The 26,762-nt window shown below is 46.6% G+C and overlaps 1 protein-coding gene and 1 long non-coding RNA gene across 2 annotated transcripts; one reads left to right on the forward strand and one right to left on the reverse strand.

Annotated features, from left to right (window-relative positions):
* Positions 1 to 1,865: 1,865 nt before the first annotated feature.
* cdc42ep3 (CDC42 effector protein (Rho GTPase binding) 3) lies at positions 1,866 to 10,342 on the reverse strand. Its single transcript, XM_035399630.1, has 2 exons — positions 9,953 to 10,342; positions 1,866 to 3,137 (listed from the first exon to the last, which is right to left on the reverse strand). Exon 2 carries the CDS (start codon positions 2,829 to 2,831, stop codon positions 1,905 to 1,907), a length of 927 nt encoding a protein of 308 aa, XP_035255521.1. The 5' UTR covers positions 2,832 to 3,137; positions 9,953 to 10,342; the 3' UTR covers positions 1,866 to 1,904.
* Positions 10,343 to 22,267: 11,925 nt separating this feature from the next.
* Positions 22,268 to 23,791, forward strand: LOC118217680. Its single transcript, XR_004763262.1, has 3 exons — positions 22,268 to 22,781; positions 22,973 to 23,052; positions 23,303 to 23,791. It is a non-coding gene; the product is annotated as an uncharacterized LOC118217680 (long non-coding RNA).
* The last annotated feature ends 2,971 nt before the right edge of the window (positions 23,792 to 26,762 follow it).

Consider the following 26,762-nt stretch of genomic DNA (forward strand, 5'->3'; position numbering starts at 1 on the left):
AAGCTCATATTGATAGCAGAGTAAGTGGCCAGGGTGAGACCTGCCTGTGGGCGCGATGGCCGCCCTGGCGGCTGTGGCAGAAATGGCGCAGAGGAGGAGAGGTCTGTGACCAGCAGGCTTCGGGCCCGCAGGCTACAGCTGTCCGGGCCTCAGACGCCTGTTTAAACATGGCCGGGTCATCACCTTTTTATCACAAAAGACAGCGATGAATAGCGCTCTCCCCCTCTCTGTCCCGAGCTCAGTTTGCCCCAGGCTGTGACTGGCCCTCACAGTCCCTGGGACAGACAGCCGGTCTGAAACTCCACTCCCCCCCCCCCCCCACACACACACAGCTGATTTATGGCTGCTCCCTTACATTAGTGTTTCACCGGAGGAATGTGGGGAATTTTAAGGACCCCCCCCCCCCCCACTTCCCCCCCCCACCCCACACGCAGCTCCTTCAGCATAGCCTGCCCTGCTCCCGTCCGCACGCAAACAAACGGAACAAGCAGCTCGTTCAGGAGCAGGACGGGGCCCCTCCCACCGCTGAGCCACCAGAGAGAATGCAGGGAATTCCAGAGGCAGGAAACTGCCCCTCTATCTCTCTGTCCCTCCCCCACCCTCTCTCTCCCTCTCTCATTTCTGTCTCCCCCCACCCTTAAACTTCTTTCCTTCGCTCTCTATCTTCCCCACTCTCCCACTCTTTCTCTCTCTGTCCCTTTCTCTCTTTCTCTCTCTCTGTCTCACTCTCTTTTGCCCCACTCTTCCCACATCGTCCTTTCCTGAAATTAATGTCTATTCAGTGTTACCCAGCTCAATTCAAAGTATCAGATACAACCTGAGAATTCATGCATAAAATTAACCTTCAACTGCCTTATATCTTCTCTAGCACTTAAAGGGGTACTTCACTCTATGGCTAAAGTGGCACATAAGGTGCAACATAGCAACTGTTGAGTGGCGATCATTCCCTTTAACCTCCAACAAGGACTTCTTAGATTTACAGTAGAATTCAGTTTTTTTCCCCAGTAGGACCAAAACACTTCCAAATAATTAGCTTCACATCTGCAATGGCTGACAAAGAAAACAGCAGTTTGCAGTTCTGTTTTTAGGCTGAGGATGATGCCTCTTTGTGCATCTGTATATAATAAGACAGCACAGAGCATTGGTACAAATATGTTTCCATTTAACCAGCAGGAGGGGAGCATGAAAAACAAAATTTATTTATTATGTTCAAAGAATGACGAAAACATGTAAGTATTTTTATGTATAACTATATATCTGTATAATGTTATTTTTGGGCCTAGGTGGTGCAACGGGCATCATAAATATAGGAGGAAGAAATGTACAGTGTCTCTGTGTGTACGTGCACTTCTTTTAAAAATAAAAGGAGACAATGTGAGGATGTTGCACTGAAGACAAAATGGAAAAATACACTGTATATAATATTAGAGGAACAAGCGACAGACAGTATCTCAAATTCACAGCACAGAAAGTCCTCAGCACACTCCTGTTGATATTAACGTTACTGGCCTACATCTAATATTTAAATAGGTTTCTCAGTACACTGAAAAAAAAACGGTTTAATTCAGTCTGATAATGAAAGGCACGATGGCCACATTTTGCAGTTGCTGTTATTGGATTACATGCATCTGGCATGCCAGGCGTCACAGCAGAAAGCTAAAACATAAAGGTGAAACACTCCACTGAAGCTATGATGACAGCTATGGTTATGGAAGAAAAGAAGGACCACGCTTGGAGACAGGGTTCTGGTTTGGGGTTAATTAACCAGACATGCTGTAAAACTCTCGTTCTACAGACATGAGTCTTGTTTTGTTTTAGCGGTTGTTGGCGATTTTTGTAATTTCCCTTTTCTTATTCGTAGGGGGGGGGGGGGGGGTGGGGTGGGGGGCGCCTCCCCCTGCCGTCTACGGTCTGTCCATTATGTTCAGGACGTCGTCCAGGAAGGACGGTCCCAGGTCGAGTTCCAGGGACAGCAGGGAGCCGGTGATTTTGGAGATGGAGTCCTGGGACAGGCTCTTCCCCTTGCAGAGCTCAAAGTCAAAGTCGCAGATGCGGCTCTCCCGCATGCCGTCGCAGTCCAGCCAGCTGGCGTAGGGCTCGGGCGCCGCGGTCACGTGACGGATCCCGCCGTTGCTATTGGTGTAGGCGGGCGGCGGCGTGTCGTACCCGTTCTCGGTCCCGCCTCCGTACCCGTTCTCCCCGTTGACGGCCTTCCGGTTCTCCCCCGGCTTTTTCGTCTCCGTCAACTCCGCCAGCTTTGCGGTGACGGCGGGCGAACAGTCGAACAGGAAGCTGGTCTTCCCCTCGCGCTCCGCAGCGGGGGCGGGATTGGGGCGGAGCACGTCCAGGGAGAGGGGCAGCGATTCGCCGCACAGCGTCTCCGTCGCCTCCGTCCCGTCGGGGGGGCCGCGGGAGGGCGGCCGGGCGCTGTTGAAGGGGTCGGGGTGCGGGGGCAGCGCCGCGGTGGGGATGAGGGGCAGGGTGAGGGCCTGGGACCCCCCGATGGCGGGGAGCGAGATGGCGTTTTTGAGCACGGGGGAGGGGGTCTCGCTGAAGCAGGCGTCCGAGGCGCTGTTGGCCCTCAGGTACTCGCTGTGTCCCGCGTACTGGAGGGGGGCCCGCTCCTTCCCGGACAGCAGCTCAAAGTTCCCCTGCAGGAAGGACATGTCCCCAAACGCGTCCCGCTCCCCGCCTTTCCCAATGTGCACCGTGTGCCGAAAGTCCCCCAGCGGGGGGCTGATCATGTCCGGGGACAGGATGTCCCGCAGGCGGCATTTCTTGCCCTTCTTGCTATTGGTGGATTTCAGGTAGATGGGTGTTTTGGCCGGCATCGCTAGGGACGAGCTGACAACAAACGTGGTGTGGAAGAAAGACAAAAATGGAATCCTCTTTGGAACTGGGGTGGGTGACCCCTTTTGACCTGTTACCTGTTCAACAGTATTTGGGGGGATGGGGAGCAGAGGAGGTGGGGGAGAGGGTGGGTTGTCACATCCTCAGAAGTGAAGGGTCTGTAGCTGCCCTTGAGGGCCCAGAGATGGCACTGGAGCTTGGAGAACCAAGGGCGGGGCACGGCGGGGCACGGCGGGGCAGGGTGGGGCAGGGCGCAGTGGGGCAGGTCACAGTGGGGTGGTTGTTTTCTGAGGAGAGAGAGAAGCCATATTATAGGCAGCTGGGTTAAAGAATGATTCAAAGCAATTGCAGAAGATCATGTAAATATAAATGTAAATATGACATTTTAATGATCATAAAATATAGACATGCTCGCACATGCATTCACGCACACAGACACAAACGCACAAGAATATGGCAGCGTTGTTGACAATGTTCATAAAATTCCTCTCTAGGTCTGAAGATTTGTTAGCGGCACGTAGCGTGTGGAATGTTTGCAGGGCTACATGCAGATGTTGTGAATACTCCCCCCAGCACAGGACTTCACTCCTTCCTTTCCTCTGTCCTAAGTAACCTCTTAAGTTGTCCTTCCTGGCTGTGGAGGATGTTTTTTTCCAGTTTTGAACAACATCCTTTGGTGACAGATTTATGAGAGCTTCTTTGGAATCTTGTTTGCGGCGATGCGAACCGCCTGTGATGTGCGAACAGGAAAAAGTGATCTCTCAGCCAGGTTGGAGAACTCGAGAACAGGCATGAAATGTCCTGGCTCGTTCAAAGAGATGATGGGATTGGGTGTCCCATAGCTCCACATGAAGCCCTTTGGCTCCTGTTTTACAAGCTCTAATATGAAACAGCTGAGCCCCAATGGATACCCGAGGGGTGGGCGAAGGAGGGGGGGGGGGGGGGAGGGGTTGAAGTGTTTATGGGGATAGGAACCTGGCTCTTCCAGAATGGAGAAACACTGTTGAAGCGCACAGGGAGAGAGAGAAAATGGGAAAAATAGGTGGAGAGAGGGAAGGAGGGAAATTAAATAAGAGGGGTAACGGTAGTAAAGATAGATGAGTACTGTCAGAATGAGATGAAGTGAGAGGAATAGACGGAAGGCAAGGGAGATTAAGTGAAAGGGAGATGTAAAGAGGTGGGAGATGAAGAGAGGAGAGAGAGAGAGGAGACATAGATATTCATGTTGAATTGAAATAATGACTGTAATAATGTTGTACCGTAGGATACATTCATGTGTATGAACAAAGTTCTGTATTACAGGATGGTATTGAGCCATATTTTTGTTTCAGACAGTACCTTTCTGTTCATATGCGAATCATTTTTTGTGAACAGTCTGAAAGGATTTTTTTTTGCAGTTCATGGATAGTATTGTGGTAGCAATAACTGAACTTTTCTGAGACTAAGAGAGATGGAGGGAGAGATACAGAGAGGAGGTGAGGAGGAGAGGGAAAGTGAGAGATTGTGAGAGAGGTGGGAGGAGAGTAAATTAGGAAGACAGGGGGGAGTTGAGCAGGCGCGCTTGCCCATTTATAGACATATTTACTTTTGAGCGGTCTGTGCGTGCTGACCTGTGCTGACAGAGCAAGGCAGGCTTCTGAGCGACCCAGCACCGTGTCTCTGTGGCCCAGTCTACCCAAATATGTATCCCTGACAAAACAGCCACATTCCTGCTGTGCCTGCCCCCAGAGACACACACGCACACACACATACGCACACACACATATACACACACACGCGCGCATACACACACGCACATACACACACACACGCACGCACGCACACACACAGGAACACATACACATTGTCAATTCATTTTTAAACAATCTAATTTTTAAAACACAATACTCTTCACAATTTACCCTGGACTAAATACCCTAGGCAAAACTCCCTGGGTGGCACATGGGAAGAAACCTTTAGGGAGCCCATCCTCTTCTGGCTGGCTCAGGTTGTGGGTTCAGAGAGCCAGGAAATGGTCATGGATCATAGGGACAAAACTGTCACCCTCAAGCCCACACATATATATTCTATATACACATATATACACTCATCCTAACCCAAATAGAAGATTGAAAGACAGGCGCATGAATTACTTCTAATCATATCTAGGAAAGACCAAATCGAATCCTCTATTAGTTTACAGGGAATATAAATTATTTTTTGTCATCTGACGATTTTGTTCAAGGTCATATTGAATCAATGCTGATCCAGCTGTCTGCTCAGAAGGGCTATGGGTTCCAACCTGCCTGCTTTGAAAGGCTATGGGTTCTAAAGTGTATGCTAGGTATAAGAGCCCACACACAGTGTCACACACACACACACACACACACACACATGCATGCACACAAGCATGTACGCACGCACGCACACACACACACACACACACACACACACGCACACAGACTAAATTAAATAAAGCAACACCATCAGATCTACTCAGGAGCAGAGCAGTAATCAATCAGGTGCATTGTTTTTGGGCTGAATCCTCACATTTTTTGTGGGACTGAGGGGGATGTCTTATGTTTTGAGCTCACAACACCCCCATCCGTTGCTACCTGTTGCTATTAAGCTCATCTCAGGGGGGCAGCGCTGGTGTGGGATAAGTGGAATGACGGAAACTTCTGGAAGCGACAGCATTGACACAAATATGTACCTGCCACTTAGCCTCCGCTGCACTTCTAAATATAGGCTATGAGGAGATGCTGCACCCACTGTGGGAGTGTGCGCTTTGCGTGTGTGTGAGATGGAAGGGGGGGGGGGGGTCTGACTGGGTCTGTGTGCCAGTGAGACAGTGCTGTTGACAGGAATAGCAAGTGTATGCGTGTGAGCGTGTGAGTGTGTGTTTACGCGTATTTGCTGAAGGAGCGTGAGATACGGGGGGGGGGGGGTTTGGAGAGAGGCGAGAGAGTGGATGTTAATGTGGGAATGTGATTTTGAGGTGTGCTTCTGACCGAGTGCGTGTGTGTGTCAGTATGACAGTGCTGCTGACAGGCAGGACAAGTGTATCTGTGTGTGTGTGTGTGTGTGAGTGTGTGCGAATGTGTGAGAGATACAGGCGGGTGGGAGTCTACAGAGGCAAGAGAGTCTGGATGTTAATGTGGGACTGCGGCTTTGAGGTGTGTGTCTGAGTGTGTCTGAGTGTGTCAGCATGGCAATGCTGCTGAGCATGGGTATATGTATGATTGCGTTTGTGTGAGAGAGAAGTCTGACTCGTTGAGAGTAACAATGCAAATAACAAGTGTGTGTCTGTGTGTGAGAGAGAGAGACAAAGCCAGAGAGAGAGAGAGAGGGAGCATGACTGAGTGAGTGTATATGAGAGGGAAAGGGAGAGAGAGAGCGAGAGTGTGGCTGAGTGAGCATGTGAATATGTGTGGGGGGGGGGGGGGGAAGAGCGCGTGTGTGACTGAGCGTGTGAGCGTGTGGGCTCTGCAGTATTTGGAGAGACGCGGTGAGAATACTGAGTGGGCGAGTTTGTGCTCCGCCGTGGCTTTCCGTTGCCTCTCGCCGACCTTGACGGCATCTCTAGCTACGCAGAGCGGCGACCTTGACAGCATCTCCGTCTTATCCACACCGCGGCTAATGACAAGCCATGAAATGCACCATCGAACGTGCCAAGCACACTCCATTTCCCCTGCCCACCCACCCACCCACCCAAACCCCCCCCCCCCCCCCTTCTAGGGTATATACATTACTATCTCAGGGGAAGAGAGATATACCTACTTCAGCAATAGCACATATTCTCAGTCCTATCTATAGACGGAGGTTGCCGAAACATGAATTTGACCTACTTATTGATTTCCAGCCAGGAAAAGACATATATTTTAGTGCAGACTTGTCTCCGGTCCTCAGAACCTGGAATCAGCTGCGACTGCCGTTTCCTGGAATGTCACGTAACGCCGAACAGCTATATTAAGAATGAAGAGAGAGAGCGTGCGGCTCTTAAAACAGTTTTACGAGCAGCAGGACAGCTCCGCAGAACGCTGCCTCGTCTCTCCTGCTCCACACTTTTATAGACACCGAGCCGCAGGCTAGCTTTCAGTCCCTGAGTCTCCCAGGGACCGTGTGAGCGTTTGCACACTTTCACATTTATCATCCACATACGCCGGAGCAGGCTGCGGCGCTTCATCCGAACGCCAGTGCGCTGTGTTTGAACTTGTTAGCTGATGCCTAACGTTCTCAAACGCTGCCGTCGGGATGCGTTGCTACGGTGTCAGCGATGGAGGAATGTAACATTTTTTCTCTACGGGATATGCGGGACATAGGAGAAGCAAGTTGCTTAAATTAAATGGGAAATATTTTCCCGGAGGCTGCCTTGTCTGCGTTTCTCTGATGATGGTGCAGATTTGAGCTGCGCGCTAAAGGGCTCGTTTCAAGGAGACGCGCTGGGGACGCTGCAGTGCTGCACAGTCCAAAGCGCGTCATTCAAAAAAACACACCGTCTTTTGTCATCAAAATAGTTCTTCCATTTTGAAATCGTTTTTTATGCCACACTTGAGTGGTGCCTATTGAAAGTTGAGATTGTGTTTGAATTAAAAGTGCAATTTAATGACAGTGTTGCATTGTGGGTTTGCATTGTGTCAAAAGGACTGTGGGCCCCAGTATTTGCTTCATGTGGTCAGTCCCTTTGAGTTCCTGTTTCAAAGGGGGAAGACAGGACATGACACTCTTTTCCCTGTTGTGATTATGCAGCCATCGGAATGAGGCATGCTGGGAAGTCTGACCGACTGCATTGTTTATGCGGCTGTCGATCTGGAGTACTCTGGGAAATGCAGGCCTTCACAGAGATACTGTGACCAAAACGGTCCTCAGACCTCCGGTCCCGTTCGGTCTTTGAGGAGGGAAGCTGGCCTGCTGGTCAAACGGGCCCTGTCCGAATTTCCTTTTCGAATGACTCTGGCGCACCCGCGCCCCATAACTCACAACGCAAGCTGCCTAAGGCGCAGTCTCCGTTCTGTAGTTCAGCAGGTGCATGCTGGTATAAATATCCAGCCCCCTGCCCCCCTGTCCGCTCCCCCCTCCCCCCCCCCCCCCATGCCCCCAGCCACTGACCCGAGGCACCAGACACTGCACACTGTACACTGTACTTAGAATAGATTCAAAGTGCTTGTCTGGCGCGTGCCGGCGGCAAGGGCCCCTGGTGCCAGTGTGAAATGCGGTCATGGGTGTCGTATGCACACGGCCAGGGGAAGGGGCTCTGCGGCCCCTCCCATCTTTAAACCTGGCGAGCCGACAGGCTTTAATCAGAGAGGGTGGCGGACCGGGGCCGTGATGTCAGGCGGAGACAGCTGCCCGGATAAGCCGCTAAGAGATCGCGCGCGCGAGAGGAAGCGTTTGGGGTGGTGGTGGTGACCCGTTCTGGCAGCTGTAAGGGTGTCATTTCATTGAAAAGATAATGTAGATGCTGGAGAGGATATGTTGTGGTGGTGGTGGGGGGTGAGGGGGTGGGGGGGTTGGCGGGGTTGGAGGGGCTGGGGGGGAGGCACCAAATATGACATGCCTCAGCTGTCCATCATCAAATCGTTCTTGTGATATGTGGGTCAGCTTATTAATAGGCTAGTGTGACTGGACCAGAGTCTAAATAAGAGCCCCACTGTATACAGTGCGCTGGTATGGCACAAACGCAGACAGCCATATGACTCTGAGATGCTGCGGTCTTATTTGATTCTACTTATTTTAATCCCCTGGGGTTGCTGCCATTGAAATACCTTGTGAGAACCATGTGTTATAACTGGACAACTTAACTTATTAACAACTAGCGCCTAAGTGAATGTCTGTGGCTGTTTTGCTGTCTGTGTGCAACGGACACCAGAAGGGTGAGAATGGTAGGCATGGTAACATGATTGGTACCTTCCTCATGGGTGGTAGCTGGACCACTGTGTACCTTTTACACTCTAACCCTTGACCCTCTAAATACCACAGCATTCACGAATAGGCAAACAGCTTCTCTTTATGACTTTGGAAAAACAGGGACACGATACTGCCAATGGCAATAGCAGCTTTCAAAGCAGCTCAGATTGAAAAGTTTGTTCCTTATAAAAATAAACTGAATTATAGACAACCTTGTCCTGTGGAGTTGTGGTGGAAAAATCTAACCGCTGTTCTACTACCATAGTGAATGGCTGGGTGGAGCGTGTTTCTGTTTTACTATTTTTTTTTTCCCTCCCCTGAATAGTTATTTGGTACCAACTGCCAAGACTAGTACAGGTTTCGATGTGTTGTTTTCCTTGGCACAACATGACCAGGAAACTGCATCAAAGAGCAAAAAAAAAAAAAAAGGTAGAGAATATCAAAGCAGGCAGTTTAAATTATGGCAGTTGTGATTTCTTGCATTTTCTCTCCACTGCAAAAGAACAGAAAGTGTGCTGCGAGCCCTCGACGTTTAAAAATCAGAGACGGTTGGAGAAGATCTTGGAGGACTTTGGGAGCTGCCAGACTCCCGGAGTACATGGGTGGCGGATTGAAATTTCACACGGCTCTCTCTCCCGAAGCATTCTCAAGATGTTTCACGCTGTTTTTTTTTAGCACATGCCCATTACGGCTGCCTTACTTCATGCGCCTGTGTGCGCCAGAGAACAGATGCTCGCGCATTCCTCGTCCGGAAGCTAAATAATCCAGGAGCATCAAGCGCGAAAAGAAAAATTGCATCTTTTAAACGATCACAGCGATATACGTGAAATGCCGAACCTCTACGGCAACGCACATCCACCCGGGACAGTGAAAAAGGAACGCAGGATTACACGTGTGGCACATCCATGCTTAGTACCACTGCAGTATTGATCTGTCAGACTGGCCAAGTCTTTCCTCCGATCATTTGGTTCAGGGCACCGTACGTAGCTCGCACTGAAAACCCTCCTGATTTCAAACATCTTGACAATTTTTCTGGAGGAAACCAAGATAAATGTGCCTGCTGAAGGGTGCTCTCTCTCCCTAGGGCATCACTCCCTCGCCTGTGCTGTAAGGATATCCCACGTGTGGAGAATGACAGCATTGTAAAGCATTGTAGGACCCTCCGCCTCGCACCCCGTGTCACACCCCCCATGCAGAAAGCTCGCGGTCTCCTTACCTGCTCCGTGTGTCCCGGGGGTGACCCCCAAATCGGGGTGCGGGGTGCTAAAGCGTCCGGGTTTTGGAGAGCGCAGCAGTGGTCCGCAGGTCCCAGAGCTCCGGGGCACCCTGTCTGTGTCTCTGTCCGGAGGCTGGCTGTTTCTCGGGACGCCGGGGGGGGGGGGGGAAAGGACAGCTGTATTTTGGGATTCCTCTTGGGCTCACGCCCCTCCCGGCACCTGGTCCTGTCAGTCCTGTCAGCTGCCCTCCCCAGACTGAGCTGATGGGACGGCAGAACGGGAGGTCGTCCTTCCTCTTCCCTCTCTCCTCTTCCTCTCCCCGAGCCACTGGCCACGTGGAAGGCGATCCGGTGCTGTATTGTGCGGCTGTCAGAGACGGGGGCGGTGGATGGGGGGGGGGGGGCGCTGGGGGGGCGGGGGGGTGGATGTGTAGAAGCCGTAGAGAGTCTGCTTCTGTGCTGAGTGCACCTTCCTCCCCACACTCTGCACTGTTTGAACTGCTAGTGCTGAGTCTGTATACCTCTCTCTCTCTCTCTCTCTCTCTCCCACTCTCTCCCCCCTCTCTTTCTCTCTCTCTCTCTTTCTCTCTCTCCCTCTCTCCTCTCTCTCTCACTCCCTCTCTCTCTCCCTCTCTCCCTCTTTGCTCTCTCTCTCACTCCCTCTCTCTCTCACTCTCTGGATCTGATAAACATAGTTCTGTATATCTAGTGGGCAGTCACAGACACTTCACAGGCAATGTGCTGTGGGCTGGTTTCTCTCTCTCTCTCTCTCTCTCTTCCTCTCTCTCTCTCTCTCTTTTTCTCAGTTTTTTTCCCCTCATGGTAATTCCCCAGCTCCTTGTATTTCCTCTGCCTTATTCTGAAAGAGAGACAGGAGCTTGTATTTCATACATTATGAAGAAAGAATTGCTCTGGTGTATCAGCACACACCTAAAGCACTCAAGCTTTATCTGCATAAAAAATAAACAATAAATAAATCTATATATACAAAATCCTGCAGCAGGGACATACGCTTTGATTGAAGAGACTGAAAACCTGAAAATCCTCCTTTTAAATTCTGTGCCCATTCTGAAATATGTTCCCTTAGCAACAAGCCATGCAGCGTTATGACATCATAAGTGAGTGTTGTATCCCTTCTACATTCTATCAGAAATACTGAAGGGAGAAGAGGGCAATGGGGTCATTTGGACTTGCCCTTACGGGTCCTGATATTACCCTAATAACCCTGCATCGAGCAAGGAAAAGTAGCGCTGTGTCACTGAATGACAGAACTGAGCAGAAAAAAATCACTATCTATTAGCGTGGCTAATCGTGACTGTGGTCTAGTGGGTTCTGTATTTATTAATGGCTTGTAACAGATGAGTGAATGGCTTGGTAAAAAGTCTGAGGTTGGCTGGTTTAAAGCTGTATGCTCTGAGGCGTTGTAAGTGCATTGCAGCGCCACCCACTAGTTAAGTTAATTTGGCGACAGTTAAACAGCGGTTCTGAATGAACCGTTTTTACTCTAACACCAGGATGTCATGTGGTGTGCGTGATGTCACAGAAGTGCACATGTGGGCAGCACATGCTCAAGGGAGAGTACAGAGCACAGATCTTTCAGAATTCTGTTGGATAAAGCATGCAGCCGTGTGAACAATGTTTTAAGAAGGCACATACACTCAGACACACACACACATGCACACTACACACACAGAGAAAGACACCATACACACACACACTCACACAAACACACACACATGAATATAAGCACAGACATTGATACGCACACAAATGCGCTTGCACGCACTCACAAACACACACACACACACACACACACAGATATAAACATACACAAACAAACACACGGACTCTCATTATTGAGAATCTGTGACTGCCCTTGACATTACCTTCATTTGTTACCCAACATTTTTGTTGGAAGCAGTCTATCTCTGTTGCAAATGGTCCTGTGAGCAGTAATATGCTAGTAATATGATATTTAAAGTAGAATTAAATTAAATAACTGTGAGGCATCTTATTGTGATCCTTTGTTTTGTTTCACTGTGAAACCGTAAGGTTTTTATTTTTTGAATCCTGCCATCTTTAAAAAATTATTTTGTTTGAACCTGCTATCACCAGGCACATTCCATGTTGCGTAAGACTGCCACATTCTGTTCCCATCATCTGAACATTACTGTAATTTTTGGCAGAATGAACTGTCTTTGGGGGGGGCCCTTTAATCTCATTTTATTGTGTTTTCTTTCGCCGATGTTTACCATGCGTGTGGCTTTCTGGCCGGTTTCCCTGTGCATTGACTGCTCTGGTCTTCCGAGTGCTTCTCCATGGACGACACGTGCTGGGACAGGGGAGTTGGGGGGGGGGGGCAGGGGCGGGGGCGGGGGGGGGGGGGGTGGGGGGTCCAGGTTTATATTGGTCAGGCTGTCTGGACGCACAGCCGAAACAGCCCTGCAGCTGTACATGATACCGGCGGGGGGGAGGGATGGGGGTGGGGGTGGGGGTGGCAGTTGAGGGGTGGCGTCATGTTTTCCGTTGAAGCCACTTTGCTGTATCAGAAGCGATTCTATATTTGGCTTCTCGGCTCAACGCTCTACACAGACTTCAACACCCCGGTTTCCAGATGGATCTCACTGTTTACACGCTAACGAGTTTTACACTAGCTCGTTAGCACTTCCAGACTGCCAGAGGTGAAAAACAAAAAATAAGTCTGGAGAGAGAGACACAGAGACAGAGAGAGAGAAAAATAGAGAGAGACTTTGACTTTTGATGTTTCTTTTTGAAACAAAAAAACACTTTCTTTAAACCTAACCCTACCCCTTCTATTTACAAACCCAAACTCCCCTGTCCACCCCCTCCCAAAAAAAGAAAAATAAATCAAAAAGAAACCCACTAGAGAGAGAGAGTGAGAGACAGAGAGAGACAGGCAGGCAGACAGAATTGGAGACAGAGAAAGAAAGATAGTCATTCTCTGGTGTATAAAATGACTTGCGTGAGGAGGCTGAAAGGAATGCCTGTAACTATCTCTGAAATCACCCCCAGGACAGAGTATTTTCTTTCCCCTTTATTATCCACGTAATTTTATGAGTATAATACATTATATTTACCCCAAACATGTGACTTATGTGTCGTATGCCCCAATTCTGTTGGCTACACACATCGCGCACCTAGCTGTATGTTCCATGGATGAGGCTGTCTCAAGGGATCAAAATCGCATAAAGGTGTGGTTAATGGATCCACTTGTGTGTTAGTAGGCAGAGGCCCATAATAATGACAGTTGTCTCAACAAGCCTTCATTGTTTTTACATTATTAGTTCATCATGTCACAAAGATTATGAAGGCTAAATTGAAAAATTGTAAATGTGTTATGGTAAATCTATGCTGTTTGAAATCTTAGCACTTGATATTACTGTAGATATATTTATCAAGATAGCAGCCAATGCTAGCTTGATACACTGATGTTAACTCTTTAAGAATTAATTATCCTTTTCTGTAATAGATAGACAGCATGTTTAACAGCACAGTTCATTATACACAGCATTCAAACCATGAATCTGTAATCTTCTTTCAAAGGTGATTTTATTGAAAATGTATTTTAATTAATCATTTTAATACCGACAGGCATCCTACAGACCAGACGTCTGCATGGTCTACTGGTTTTCATTGTTACTGAGCACTTACAGTAACTGATCAATAAAAGCAATATATTATACATGTAATAATATAAATAACATTTATTCCCGTCATCTGGTTTCTTGGGTCTGAGTTTGTTGCTGATTCTAAGCTGAAAATAAAAACCAGCGGACTTTGCAGCCCTCCAGGATCAGAGTTGATAACCGTGCTATAGATAAACACGGGGGTAGAGCTCTATTACCATACCCCACAGCCCCTCTCTGAGCGGTGATTAATGACCTGAGAATTAGCACTTCACATTGTCACCCAGAGCAAAGATGGCAGACATGTTCAGGACTCTGACCCTGCGGCTGTGACGTCTTCCCTGCCACAGGGTGAAGTTATCTCGCACACCCTGGAAACTAAGACAGAGCACGCCAGTGTCTTTGCCATTTCAAGAGCAGAGCTACATTGTGGGGTGGGAACCATTAGCACCAATGACACCGCTTCAAATGCAATTATCTTGGAGCTGACAGCTTTTAATTTGTTTGTTTTTTAAAAGCGATGGCATCTCCCTTTTGTTTGTTGTGCTAAATCGCCCCCTGACACTGGGTCTGGCACGTATCCACCCCAAGCGGGGGAAAGAAAAAAAAAAAAAATAGTCATTTTAGGAATGAGGAACGGGGTGGACTCTGGGCAACGGATTCCAGTAGCCTCACCGCGGGGCTCTTGTCTTGTAATCAGATTGCGGTATCCGGCAAAAAAAAACAGCCCTGCAGTTACCCCTGAAATGAAAATACCACATGGTTTTTTTTTCTTTTTCTTCTTCTCTGGGGTGGCTATTTTTTCCCTGTGAACTGCCTGCACACAGGGCCCATATTACAGAGTGGAGATAACCACGCCAAACTCCGAGAGGCTACGGCGTAGGCTTCCAACCGGCAAGCGGCCCAGCGGCCCAGCGGCCCAGCGGCCCAGCACCACAGCCCTCAATGCTGGCGGAAGCCCAGGATGTTCTCCCGAGCTGTTCTATATTTACAGAGTTATTCCGCGGGGAGAGGGTGGGGCCGGGAGGCTGGCGGGAGAAAAAAAAAATGCCGTTGGAGTGAGTTTCCCTCGACTGAGTCATGATGTGCCGTTCCAAAAGACTTTCGAAAGGCTTCCTGAGGCTTCCGGTGTCGCTCAGATAAACCTTCCTGCTTCTTGGAGAAAGAGCGTGACGCCCGGAGTTATGGATTGTTGGTGTCACGCAAAAAAAAAACCCCTATGCCTCCCAAAACGGATTTCTCAGGCGTAATAGAAAGAACTAATTTCTTTCATTTTCCAACATATTATGTTGAACCAACTTTATTGTTCAGTTGTGAAACATTTACATTTATAAACCTGAATGAGAACCTTCAGTGTGTTTTAAAACAAGACCAGGTTATAACCTAGTATATGGCTGGATCTAACACGTGATCCGGCCGACCAAGGGTGTAACTTCATCACTCACTCAGTCACTCACTCAGTCAGTCACAGACATTCATGTTTTTAGGGCTGGCCCCGCTGTTGCGGTCCAGCCAAAAATCTAAAATAATGGAAAAATTTTACACAAAAAGTGTTCACAGAGTACTGGAAAAAAAACATGATACAGTGCAGTTACTGTGTAAAATAAAAAGCATTTTTTGCTTTGCTAAATCATTTTAATTTAATGGCACCAAGACAGTGATTTACGACATTACTGAATCAGTCTTACAAATGATTTTATTATCTGAAACTGTGGGCTGGCTGCTTATAAGAATTCTTCTGTGTGAGTGGACCCTTGAGACTGAGCAGAACTACGAAATAAAAGGACAGAATGATCAATCTTCATGATTTACCAATGCAAGCCTGTGTATATTAAGGTCCTACATTTTCGTTTATGTATTCTCCATCTATAAATGCATATGTATACGTACGACATGTTGACTGCTCGTGGTACAATGATTTACAAGATTGTTATACATACTTTGGAACATACTGCTAAAGATATTACATGTGAGATTGCACTGTGTATCTTGTACCGGTTAGATAATGAAATACAGTGTCTTGGCTTTATTGTTTCTGACGACCTCATTCGGGTAAACACCTCTTCACATCATCTCGGCATGAAGGGTTCAGACATTGGTCATGGTGAGAGGAGAGTATCTTGGGAAAATGTCACATGCAGTGCATAATGATGAGAGAGAGAGATTGTGTGTGTGTGTGTATATATGTGTATGTGCGTGCGTGTGTGTATGCGTTTGTGTGCGTGTGTGTGTCTGTGTATGCGTGTGCGTGTGTGTGTGAGAGAGAGACAGTGGGGAGTGGGGGAGAGAATGGGTTGCTGAGGCCTTATCAGATGCCACAGAAAGGTCCTGCGTTCTTTTGTGGCAGAATGCATGCTGGGAAATCTACGAGGATCTTGCATGTCGTTCCTTTAGGGATTTCCGGGATGTCCCGGTTTATCAGTGCTGCAAGTAAATAACATTCCAACCTTGGGCCAAATTACCATGAGAAAACTAAACTCAAAGCCAGGCCTGTCTTAGTGCCCAGCTTGTGTACCTTATCCACTTAACCAGTGTCTTCGATAGATACGCACAGTGCTTTTACACTGGGATGCAGTGCACTCTCACTGAATTCATTTTACTCACCAGGGTACAACACCAGTGCCGCATCCAGGATTTGACCCTGCAACCTTCTGGTGTCAGTGAGAGAGAGCCTCACAGAGTGAAGCTTAGGGATGCACGGACTTATTGGACTAAATGATTTTATAGTGTGTATTCTCACAGTAGCTATTCTAGAGCGGGGGTTGTCAAACCCTAGTCCTGGAGGTATACTTGTGGATTCCTTTCAATCAGCAGAAAACAAGGTGTGTGGATTTGGCCAGTCACCATCTTAAATTAATTACTGGTGCTGAAATGTTCTTCAAACCCGCAGACGCTGCAGCCCTCCAGGACTGGATCCTGACACCTGTGTTCTAGAGTGACACAGAGTGTGTCATGACTGCCAGGAAACCAAAAGGGGCTGGAAACTCGGACGCATCTGGTGCAGAAGGACTTTAATCTGGAGATTTAAGTCTGGAGTCTTTAATCTGCGATCTGGAACCGTCTGCTTTGGATGAAGGCTACATATTTCATTAGCATTAATCAAGGCTTTCTGAAAGCTGAGCTTTCCATAGACCGCATTGATGAAGTGGAGAATAAAAAAACATCCCAACATTTATAATGGGTTATGTTGTCTGAAAACTGCATGGTGATTGCCTGCTGCAATGTTTTTAGCTGCACTTTGTGTTTTAGCTCTGTTTTTTTTTTTGCTATAAACTTCACGGCACAGGGTTAATGAAAGTGGGCATTGAAAGGGTTTCCCTGAGCGTCGATGACTTTCCCAGGGGCGCCCGCTTGTGCACGCCACGTGTCGGCGGTGGAGCTGATCTGGACGGCATTCAGCCTCTTATCATAAACATCGCGCTGCAAGCGGCCTGCCGTGAACCACCGCTTCGCCGCGGGGGCCCCAGCGCCGAGTCACGTCTGCTGGAAAAAATCTCTCAATCTTCCGCAGACAGCTGCGTTCTGAATCAGGAGCTTTTGTCCGAGCGCTGAAAAGCCCCGAGCTTCGGCTGGAGGTTGAATGGAACGCTGACGAAACGCTACGGAGGAGGGACGCCTGCCCCAACTCGCCCAGCGTAGAGGGTACACGATAAGAGAGAGAGAGATCTCACTGTTGTCTGAACTACTGACCACCGTGAGACCACCTAAATACCAACAGGCCTTGGAGAGCCCCTGTCTGAAGGCCAGTTCAAGGGTCCACTTTAACAAAATAACCTGCTATAGGAGGGGGCAATAAAGTGTTTCTGACACAACTTCTGAGGTGGTACTAATGACGATTACTAAAATGATGGCAGCTAACTGCCGTCTGGCATTTAATGCTAAAGTGAAAGCAATGGTAGGAATTCCTACATTGTGCGAAGGGGTTATAGATAAATCTTTATACATGTGCACACACGTGCATGCATTATTAATTGCAGGAGCACACGTTTATGCATTCACACATGGAGATATCATAAATTTCTCCAGCGTGCGCACACAGGTCTACAGAGAAAATGTTGTTGTGTGTGTGTGTGTGTGTGTGAGAGAGGCTGAACTGCTTCAACTGTGAAAGAATGGGCCATGGTGGGAGAAAAGCACATGCCTCAGATATCTTGGCCCAGAGTGTGTGTGGAGACACTGAAGTGAGCATTTTTATGCCAGATTTTTTTTTCCTTTTCTCTGCTATTCAGCTATTTGGAACGGCCAAATGCATTCATAGGCTTTGTAATGTATTCATCTTATATCAGTATTGTATTGTATTCGTCTTGTAATATCAGTCTCCATTGGTTCGGGAGAGGACAAACAAACATGTTCTCTGTCACTACATGGTCCAGTAATTATTAGTAACTGGCAGATCCAGAGGGGGGTTCACATGGACTCTTTGGACTCTGGTGAACCTCCCAGTGTGTTTGTGTTGGGTTTGGGTTCGGGGTTTGCAATGTGTTAGCCATCTCCAATTCCCCCTCTTCCCAATAACCTGCCATTAACCCCCTCCCCCCCCCCCCCCCCCCCCCCCACCCCCCGCCGCCTCTGAAATCCTGGACCTGCCTGTGTCATCTGTACAGTCAGTGTGTCAGACTACACCACACTTCTGTCAGTGCGGGCAGACTGCTGCATGGCTGGTTGACCAGAGAAAGCAGTTGTGCGCTGCCCTGCTGGGCTGCCAGTCCAGCATATTAAGGATTCAGTACCAGTCCCTCTGGTGTACCACTTAGCAGGACAAGCCACCAGGCAGCCCCCTAAAATTCATAACTTCACCTTCAACGTCCTGACTGCGCGTTCCCAGAGCTACCGGACTCCACGCGTCTGTGCGGTGCGCTCCTTTGGAAAGAGAGAGGAGGGTGTGGTGCTGTTAAACGTTCAACAGTCGTGGTGAGAGCTGTTCCTTCTCAGCATCCTCCTCTCCTGCACCTCTCCGGGCAGGTCGTTATGTGTCCTCATCGCTCCTGTTATGTGACGTAATGTGATGTAATGGATTTGTGAGACAGCGGTAAATCATGTGTCTACACATGTATTGAGGCACATCTTCTGTAGGGGGCTGGCAGAGAGGCTCAGATTGACAGTATTATTTTTAAAAATAAGATATAAGAAGATAAAGTGACAAAGTGTACAAAGGCAGTGTCCCACCTGAGAATCGAACATACATTTGCAGAGCTTTTTGTTTGACTCCCTAACTCCTGATGCAGCTCTGTGAGATCACTGATATCAACACGATCTGACGCTCCACGTAACCCTGGTGATGAGATTTGTGTTGGCTGAATGTCAGGTGCATTTCATAGGTATGTGCATTTTCTCCAGACCTGCATCAAACACGTATTTATTTTGGATTCAAATGCTTTTCTGTGCTCTGTTGATCTTGCCTGGTGGAATTGAGCCTGCCAATATGACCAGAACGCGGGGTTTGTACTTTTTGAGAGTATTTCATTGGTTCCAACACACCAGTCAAGATCAGTAAAGCGTAGAAAAGTATTTGAATCCAAAACAAATACGTATTTGACCCAGGTCTGATTTTCTCTCAGCTTTGACTTTGTCTACTGCACTGGGCCGAGCCTCTATAAATTCCTCTTTGTGCAGAAAATGTGTTCCACCTTTAATGATTAATGTTAATGATATCTGCAATATGAATTATTAAGTATGCTAAAAGGCCATTCCTGTGATTACTGTATTAGTAGTTCATTGCAGACGTATTGCTGATAATTATTCCGTACACTATATATTAAAAAAAAAGAACAGGCAAATGCTTTTCTGTTTAGTTTTCAACTAATTAGAAACTTCATCTTTGTCATTGTATTCTGCTTGTTGGCACTATTGACTTTGGTGGTTGACTGGAGCAAGCACACTCTGTACAGTCAAACTATTTCTCAACAGGGAAAGAAAGATGAAGACTTTGAAACCAACTGAGCTGGATACATTGTGCAATATGTGCATGTGCTTTGTAAAGGAGTCCCTTCGCTGCCATTCTCTCCATCCCAGCGGTAAATATTGCAGCCCCTTGGGATGGTTTTCTAAGTGTCTGTAGTAAATTAAAAGGCAAAAGGTCCTTTTTTCTGTAACCCTCTGTGTTCAGACCTGGCTGGTCGGAACGTGCCGTTTTAATGTGGAAGCAAACACTCCGCAGTACCTCGCCATTTTCGCGTGGAGTCAGATCAAAGCACGCGCGTCTGTCATGTGGTTTGAGTTTATTCTGGAAGGGGTTAGGGATGGGGATGAGTGTAGAGTTATAGTACTTCGAATCACCCCCACCCCCACCCCTCCCAAAAAGGAATGGGGCTGTGACACGGCCTTAAGTAAATCTTCAGGAGAAAGATCAACCCATCCCGTCTGGGGGTGGTTATCTGTGGCTCAAAACAAGTCATCAGCTAAAATACTTTTATTAGCCTCATACACACACACACACACACACACACCCACACATGCACACACACACACACACACACACACACACGCACACATGCACAAACAAGCACGCACCCGCACACTTGTGTGTATGTGTGTGGTGTGTGTGTGTGTGTGTGTCACATATGTTCATATACTGTATGTTGGGACACAGTGTGTCTGTGTGCAAAAGGAGTGATGTGATATATTATGAAAAGTTCACTTTACAATTCCCTGTACTTTTTCAAAACCGTGCAACACACTTTAACGCACTCAGGAATGTGTCCATGTTACATAAGTGTTCCCTTAGTACTTTCCCTAAATACAGAGTTTTTATTGGGTTCAAGCACTTAAAAAGTAATTTTAGGTTTTTGCCTTGTGCATGTGTGTGTACCTGTACGTGTGCATGTGTGTGTGTGTGTGTGTGTGTGTGTGTGTGAGAGTGCGTGCATGTGCATGTGCATGCACATGCATACGGTATGTCACAGGCATATTTCCATAAAAACATTTTTAGTGTTTCATATTTAATTTCATATGGAACTATACTCCACCAAGTGCTTTATGTTACATTTAAGAGTTTGAGTTCCACAACATTTGAATTCATTGTTTTCCGTTGTCACACTTACTGGAATGTAACTACATGCAGAGAGTGAAGATCTCTTTTTTTTAGTCCTCAAACACTTCCGGACTGTTGCATGGGCATCAGACCCCCTCTCCCTCTCCCACCCAAACTGCTGTCTGAGAACGAGATGCGATGTATTGCAGATATGTCTTGTTTGTATGCAATAAACATAATCAGCCCTGATATGATCGACGGCATTCCACTTCCCATTACTCAGTCAAGAAATGGGGCGTGGGAAGTATGATCACGCCATCTTTCAACAACTTTATTTATCTCTCTCTCTCTCGCTTTCTAATTTTTTTGAATAATAGTTTAAAATCATTGTGACGATAATGAAAATAAAACTCAAGGTTTCACAATGATTGTACCAATGTTTTGTTTTTAGTTTTGTTATCACCCACTGTGGCAGCTTCCTTCCTCCTCGTCATCTCAAAGTTATTTCACTCTATCATATTTCCTCCAAAATGAGCTTTGTGTTGGTTTCCCTTAAATCTGGATCGCCTCTAAAAAGTTTCTATCATCTAAACATGTACAGCTGGAGTTAAGGTTGAAAAGTTCTTAATTTGTGTTAAAATTAATGTATGAATATTCACCAAATGTACAAGATAAACAAGAAGTCATTTGAAGTAGCAACTGCAACATTTATACAATTAAAAAAATAAATTTAAAACATAAAAATATGTCAATGAAATAGAATAAAAATGTATAACTCCAGCCACTCTCTCTCTATCTCCTCTGTCACACTCAGCGGGGCTAAACAGAGAGAGAAAGGAGGGGGGGGGGTGTGTGTGTGTGTGAGAGAGAGAGAGACAGAGACAGACTCTGTGTGTGTGTGTGTGAGAGAGAGAAAGAGAGAGAGACAGAGACAAACTGTGTGTGTGTGTCAGAGAGAGAGTGAGGGAGAGAGACAGACAGACAGACTGTGTGTGTGTGTGTGTGTGTGAGTGTGTGAGTGAGAGAGAGAGATAGACAGTGTGTGTGTGTGTGTGAGAGAGGGAGAGAGGCAGACAGACTGTGTGTGTGTGTGTGTGAGAGAGAGAGAGAGAGGGAGAGAGACAGACAGACTGTGTGTGTGTGTGTGTGTGTGTGTGTGTGTGTGAGTGAGAGAGAGAGATAGACAGTGTGTGTGTGTGAGAGAGAGGGAGAGAGGCAGACAGACTGTGTGTGTGTGTGTGTGAGAGAGAGAGAGAGAGGGAGAGAGACAGACAGACTGTGTGTGTGTGTGTGTGTGTGAGTGTGTGAGTGAGAGAGAGAGATAGACAGTGTGTGTGTGTGTGAGAGAGGGAGAGAGGCAGACAGACTGTGTGTGTGTGTGTGTGTGAGAGAGAGAGAGAGGGAGAGAGACAGACAGACTGTGTGTGTGTGTGTGTGTCAGAGAGAGAGAGAGGGAGAGAGACAGACAGACTGTGTGTGTGTGTGTGTGTGTGAGTGTGTGAGTGAGAGAGAGAGATAGACAGTGTGTGTGTGTGTGTGTGTGTGTGTGTGTGAGAGAGAGGGAGAGAGGCATACAGACTGTGTGTGTGTGTGTGTATGTGTGAGAGAGAGAGAGACCGACAGACAGACAGACAGAAATATCCCTGGGAGGGGAAGCCAGACGTTGACCGCTGGCATGCATGAGGAAGCAGGCTCCATCCCGCTGGTGGGGATATGGTTCCTAAGCGCCGGGGAGCGCCCAGCCAGCGGCCCTCGTGTGCCTGCTGCCCATCCCTGCCCTCGGCTATTCTGGGCCTCACAGCCCACTGCGGTATTTATACTGACAGAGGAAGAACGGGGGGAGAGGAAGAAAGAGAGACAGTGATGGAAAATAGAGATGAAGCATGTCGGAGAGGGAGAGAGGTGAAAAACAGTCAAGCGTGGTGTTGATGTTTATAGAGATGATATATGCATGCAGTAGGAGACGAAAAAGGGAAAGAAGTTAGAAGTGGATGCGAACGGATATCGACAGAGGAGGGCAGGGGTGATAATGAGTATTAACCAAGCGGGAGAATGCAAGAAATGGGTGGAAAAAGATGGGCGAAAAAATAGAATGGGAGGACATCACTGGAAGTTGCCATTTCATAACCACCCATTGAAATTGATGCTCATTGCTATACCTGGAAAGCTTGGAGGGAAGCAGAGGGCTAATCAGACATTAGGTGCATTAAAGGTGAGAGCATGGCCTCTTAGAAGATCCAGACACTGGCAGGACAGGACTCGATCTTTACACTGTGCAATACATTGGCAAAATGTTCTTTGGTATTTTATTAACTTATTTCAAGGAGTTAATTTATTAGAGTGTATTGAATATATTGTCTTTACATCCAGAGTCTAAATAGAAGTTTTCATTCTCTCTGATAGGATTGAGGCAGTCCGGTGGTTTTGGGTCTGCAGACGTGACTTCACCTGAGACGGCAGGTGTGGCCGCGGGTGTTAACAAGGTGCGCAGACTGTATGAAAACGCTTCTTTTACGGTTTTACCGTTGTCTCCTTTAGTAATGCGTATCTGCGCCGTGTTTACTCTGTGGGTCTGAAGAGACGTAACAGGGAGGAATGAGTCATCACTTCAGACCCACTCAGAGATACGGAATACTAAGACCTGACCCATATGTGTGCCAGATCAGCAAATTTACCGCAACGCTCATCGTTTGCTTTTTGGGAGCTGTAAATCCACCGTCTCATCTTTTCCAGACATGATGAGAATATATACCTAACGGCGATGACGTGATTGCAGCGGCACTGCATGCATGTGCAAAGATGAGAGGAGAGGATATAGAAGTTGAATTGTTTCCAAGAGAGTAACTGTCTACACACCTGATTTTTTTAACAGGTGAGTTTTTGATGTGATTCCATTCCATATTGTTTAATCTGGTGCCACCTGCTGGCAAAACGATGTCATAACACAATGGTACAGTGCCGGTGAACAATGCCAGTACTATTTTAGGGGAGGTAAAGACTCATTCTGTCTGACACTTAAAGCTGTCCCAGCATTGCAGCGATGACATTACAACATGGAAGTGTAGTAGGAATCTCACTGGACTGCAGTATTAGGATTAGAACGCAGTAAAGTGTTTAAAACCAGGAAAACCCTCACATACGCAACCCACCCCCAAAAACACACAGACACACAGACACACACACGCGCACATAAACACTGACACACACATGCGCATGTGCACACACACGCACACACACCCACACCCAGACACACACACACACACAAACACTTTCTTTCCTTCTTTTTCTTATGCTATTCTCTCCTAATTTTCCCCTCTTTAGTAATTTCTTGCTCTTATGCTCTCCCCTTTTCCCCATGTGTCTTTCAGGCTTTTTAATGTGTAACCTGGTCATTATAACAATGCAGTTAAACTGCAATTTGCAAATTAGTTCCCATATATAAAGAGTTTTTAAAAGGCAGTATTTACCTCAAATGATGTGGATTGAAACCATTGGTCTGAAGCTTTTATGACAGCCGTTTTGTAATGCACTGTAAAGTCACATTTACACGCACAGTGTTCTGTAACTGCTGTTATTTGCATATTAATGCTTTGTAAGAGATAATAAAATGGTTGCAGTAATGATTCAAAAGCTACCTATATTAGGAAATGTGCATATCATCATATGTAACTTTCAATTCCATTCCAATGTAAGATTATGCATTATTTCTCCCTCTGAGTAAGCTGAACTCCCCTGACCCCCTGTCCTCACCTTGACCGAGACAGAATGTCTGCAGAGGTGGAGAGAGATATGGAGTGTGTACGTGTGCGCGTACGCGTGTGTGAGAAGCAGAAAGAAAAAGATAGAGAGAAAAAGAGGGAGAATGAAAGAAGGAGAAAACACATGGCAGTAAAATCTATGCCAGGGTGGTGGAGCTGATGTTTATCTGTTGTGTGGTATTTTAGGCCAATGCCATGTGTCACGTACTCTTCCATATCAACCAAGGGGCACAGAAAAGGTTTCAGTGTTCACATGTGGGCCCCCTGCCAAAGGGTGGAGGTCATTCTTGGCCCAGGACATCACCGAAACTCCACGTTGCCAAGTGCAACAGGAGAGTGTCATGAAGCAGGGCTGAACAAGATCACAAATCCAAGCTCAGTGCAGCAATATTAGATTAAAAAGTGCTTTTAATTAACCCAAAGATACTGTAGAGAGCAACCAAGCTTAAGGCAAATAAGTATACAAACTATACTGTATAAAGAGGTGAGTTTTCAGGTGAGTTTGGTGCCGAGGGATGCTGCATCATTCAATAACCCAATCTTCTTCCTGTCCTGCAGTTACAAACACAAATAATACCCAGCAATGTTGGGAAAAGGTTTTATTTGATCCTATATACTGCTATTGAGTGCGCATGAATAGCTTTCACAGATTCTGAGGTTCACAAGGGAAGAATATATAGTAACTATATATATACGTATATATATATACATATATGTGTGTGTGTGTGTGTGTGTGTGTGTATATATATTGCATGTACAAAATTGTTCTATATTGAAAACAATTTCCATGGTCAATAAAAACTAACCATTTGGTAGATAATGAAGAATTCAAAGACAATGCAAATGATAATGAGCCAAACCTACATTGTATCAATACAGTTCATTCAAAAATTCTGAAAGAATTTAAACACAACCTAATTTGGAGCCTATTGATTAGCCTTAGTTTGATGAATTAAAAAATGTGTTTTTGTAATTGTGCTTATGGTATTATATTGCAAACAATGTGAACACAGACACACACTGGCTATTATTCTTCAGAGCATGTATAGCTATTAATGACATAATGTGGCTTGGGAGAGCAAATAATCCCCCTAAACATGAAAAGCTTTTAATCAAGAAAAATGAACAACTTGTTAAAATTCTGTCATTTCAATTCCGGTTGGAATGAAAACCAGCACACACAGGGGTGTGCCAGGCCTGAACTTATGAACCACTGCTGCAGTCCGTTCAATCTGATAACATCCATCTTGAAATCTCTTCACAGCTCAAGTTCATTCGGAGTATGACCCAGATGTGGTGCTGATAGTGATATAATCTTCAGATTTATTTTTTTTCTTTCACTAAAGGAAACAAAGCTACTGGCATAGACTGCAGGTTTGTCCCGCAGCCTGCTCCCCTATTCACTCTGTGGTTTCCTGTAATGTTCTTCAGCCTCTCTTTACTGTGTATTTGTGTGCATATAAAAGATCAAGAAGCTCTTCTTCCATGTGATTACCCACAAAAGCACTGCAGGGTAGTTCCAAACTTTTCTATCCAATTACCTGTAGTAGTTGTGAAATAGCAGGTAGTGTTTACACAGACATCCGTAGCTCGGCAACCATTAATTGTCGCAGGCTGCATTATCGTCAGACAGCACTGTAGGCCAGTAATTACGTACAGTGTGCGTATTACTTATCCAATTTTCTTGGAAGAGCCCTGTGAGTTAAAAGATTGAGAATGAGATTGCTCCAAGCAGAGTGTTACCTCTGAGATACATGTAATTGTTGAGCCATTCAGATTCAGATCGATTTATAACTCAACTGATGCGAGGTTACTTTAGAACTGTGCAAGTTATCATCTACTGACAGAATGTTCTGAAGCAATTGTGGAATGTTCCACAATGACAATGGGGCGATATGAGCATCACGGCAAGGGCGGAGTTAAACCTGTAACTCCTGTCTTTGACTGTGTGCCGAGGGGTTCTTTGAGTTCAGCCAATGTTTCCGAAAAATTGGATTGAGGTAAGGAGCAAAGACAAGACAAAGAAGAGATGAAGAGAAGAAGAGTCCGGCAGACATGCCACCAAGTGACCTTGGATATTTTCAGACAAGATCCCAGAAGCACCCAACATCATTTCAGAACTGAAAGGCACTTATATTAACACATATTGAAGTTTTCAGTTTATCATAGCCTATTGTAACACACATTGCTTTCCAAACCCTTATTGCCTTATTGCCTGTGGTCACAAGAGATTATGTTTCACTTGATCAGGAACATGAGCCAGGTTTACAATACCATTTTGAATACAATACCCTCCCCCCCTGCTGCATTTGATTTGTATGTAAACAGATACACAAACTGAACACTGTGGTGTCATTTTTCATGAACTCATCTGAACCTCCACAGTGCCCCTAGTGTCCCATCACTGCAATTGAAGCACCCAAGCCTAATCCAAG

This window comes from Anguilla anguilla, chromosome 18, assembly GCF_013347855.1.
Source record: "Anguilla anguilla isolate fAngAng1 chromosome 18, fAngAng1.pri, whole genome shotgun sequence".
Taxonomy (NCBI): Eukaryota; Metazoa; Chordata; class Actinopteri; order Anguilliformes; family Anguillidae; genus Anguilla; species Anguilla anguilla.

Excerpts from the sequence above, each read along its gene's own strand:
- cdc42ep3 (XM_035399630.1), bottom strand. The coding sequence starts at position 2,831 with ATGCCGGCCAAAACACCCATCTACCTGAAATCCACCAATAGCAAGAAG.